Source organism: Egretta garzetta, unplaced genomic scaffold, assembly GCF_000687185.1.
Source record: "Egretta garzetta isolate BGI_Z169 unplaced genomic scaffold, ASM68718v1 scaffold746, whole genome shotgun sequence".
Taxonomy (NCBI): Eukaryota; Metazoa; Chordata; class Aves; order Pelecaniformes; family Ardeidae; genus Egretta; species Egretta garzetta.
This window is the reverse complement of record NW_009260010.1, coordinates 687-1,546: the sequence shown is the minus strand read 5'-3', so window position 1 is coordinate 1,546 and position 860 is coordinate 687. Positions and strand designations below refer to the sequence as shown.

Below are 860 nucleotides of genomic sequence, written 5' to 3'. Positions count from 1 at the left end.
CGTTATCTGCCCTCCAGTCCCCCAGTTCTGCCCCAGAACCCCCAGATCTGTCCGCCAGAGTCCCCTCAACTGCAAGATGTGTCCCTCAACCCCCCAGATCTGCCCCCAAGCCCCAAGATCTAACCCTCAAGGCCACACCCAACACCCCAGATCTGACCCCTCGGGTCTCCCCAAGGCCCCATACCGGCAAGCTGGGCGCCGCGGCGGTGCCGGTCCTGCAGCGCAGCACTGACACGGGCACTGGAGGTGCTGATGGCGGCCATGTTGGCAGCCAAATCATCCATCTCTGCCTCCATGCGCCGGAAGTCAACCTTCATCTTTCGGATGGTGTCTGGGGAGAAGGATCGGACGCTTGGGTCCCAAGGCTGCCTGGGACCCCCCCAATCCCTCCCGGACGCCTGGGTCCCCCCCACTGGGTGCTCACCAGTGGCAGAAATGAACTTGTTGTAGTTCTCGTAGAGCAGCGTCTGCATGTCACTGTCGAGGGCACGTATCTCCCGCCCCAGCGCAGCCTCACGGGCCAACAACTGCCCCAAGGGGCACTCGCTGCGCACCTAGAGGGGGGCAACAGTTGCACAACCGCCCCCCAACCCCACTGCCCCTCCATGGGGACCCACCACCCCCTCCGGTCCTCCAGTTGGCCCCCTGAAGGCTCCACTTGCCCACTTGGGGTCCTCAGCTGGCCCCCTGGGGCTCTAACTGCCCTCCATAGCTCTTCTGGGATCCTCAGCTGCCCCCTGAGCCCCCCAACCGCCCCTCCAGGGCCCTCTCAGGACCACCAGCTGCCCCCCTCGGAGCCCTAACTACCACCTGGGGAGCCCTAACTGCCCCCCAAAGAGCCCTAACTCCCCCCCCCCCCC

General features: G+C 65.6%; 1 protein-coding gene across 1 annotated transcript in view; it reads right to left on the bottom strand.

The window, feature by feature from the left end:
- The window catches only part of VPS51 (VPS51 subunit of GARP complex), a gene marked incomplete at its 5' end in the record, with an annotated part of 5,846 nt that extends 5,292 nt beyond the window's left edge, over positions 1–554 (bottom strand). The window contains 3 exons of the mRNA XM_035896072.1: positions 101–125; positions 158–331; positions 425–554. Of these exons, the coding sequence (XP_035751965.1) occupies positions 101–125; positions 158–331; positions 425–554 (329 nt within the window). The remainder of the gene's footprint in view (positions 1–100; positions 126–157; positions 332–424) is intronic.
- Positions 555–860: the final 306 nt, after the last annotated feature.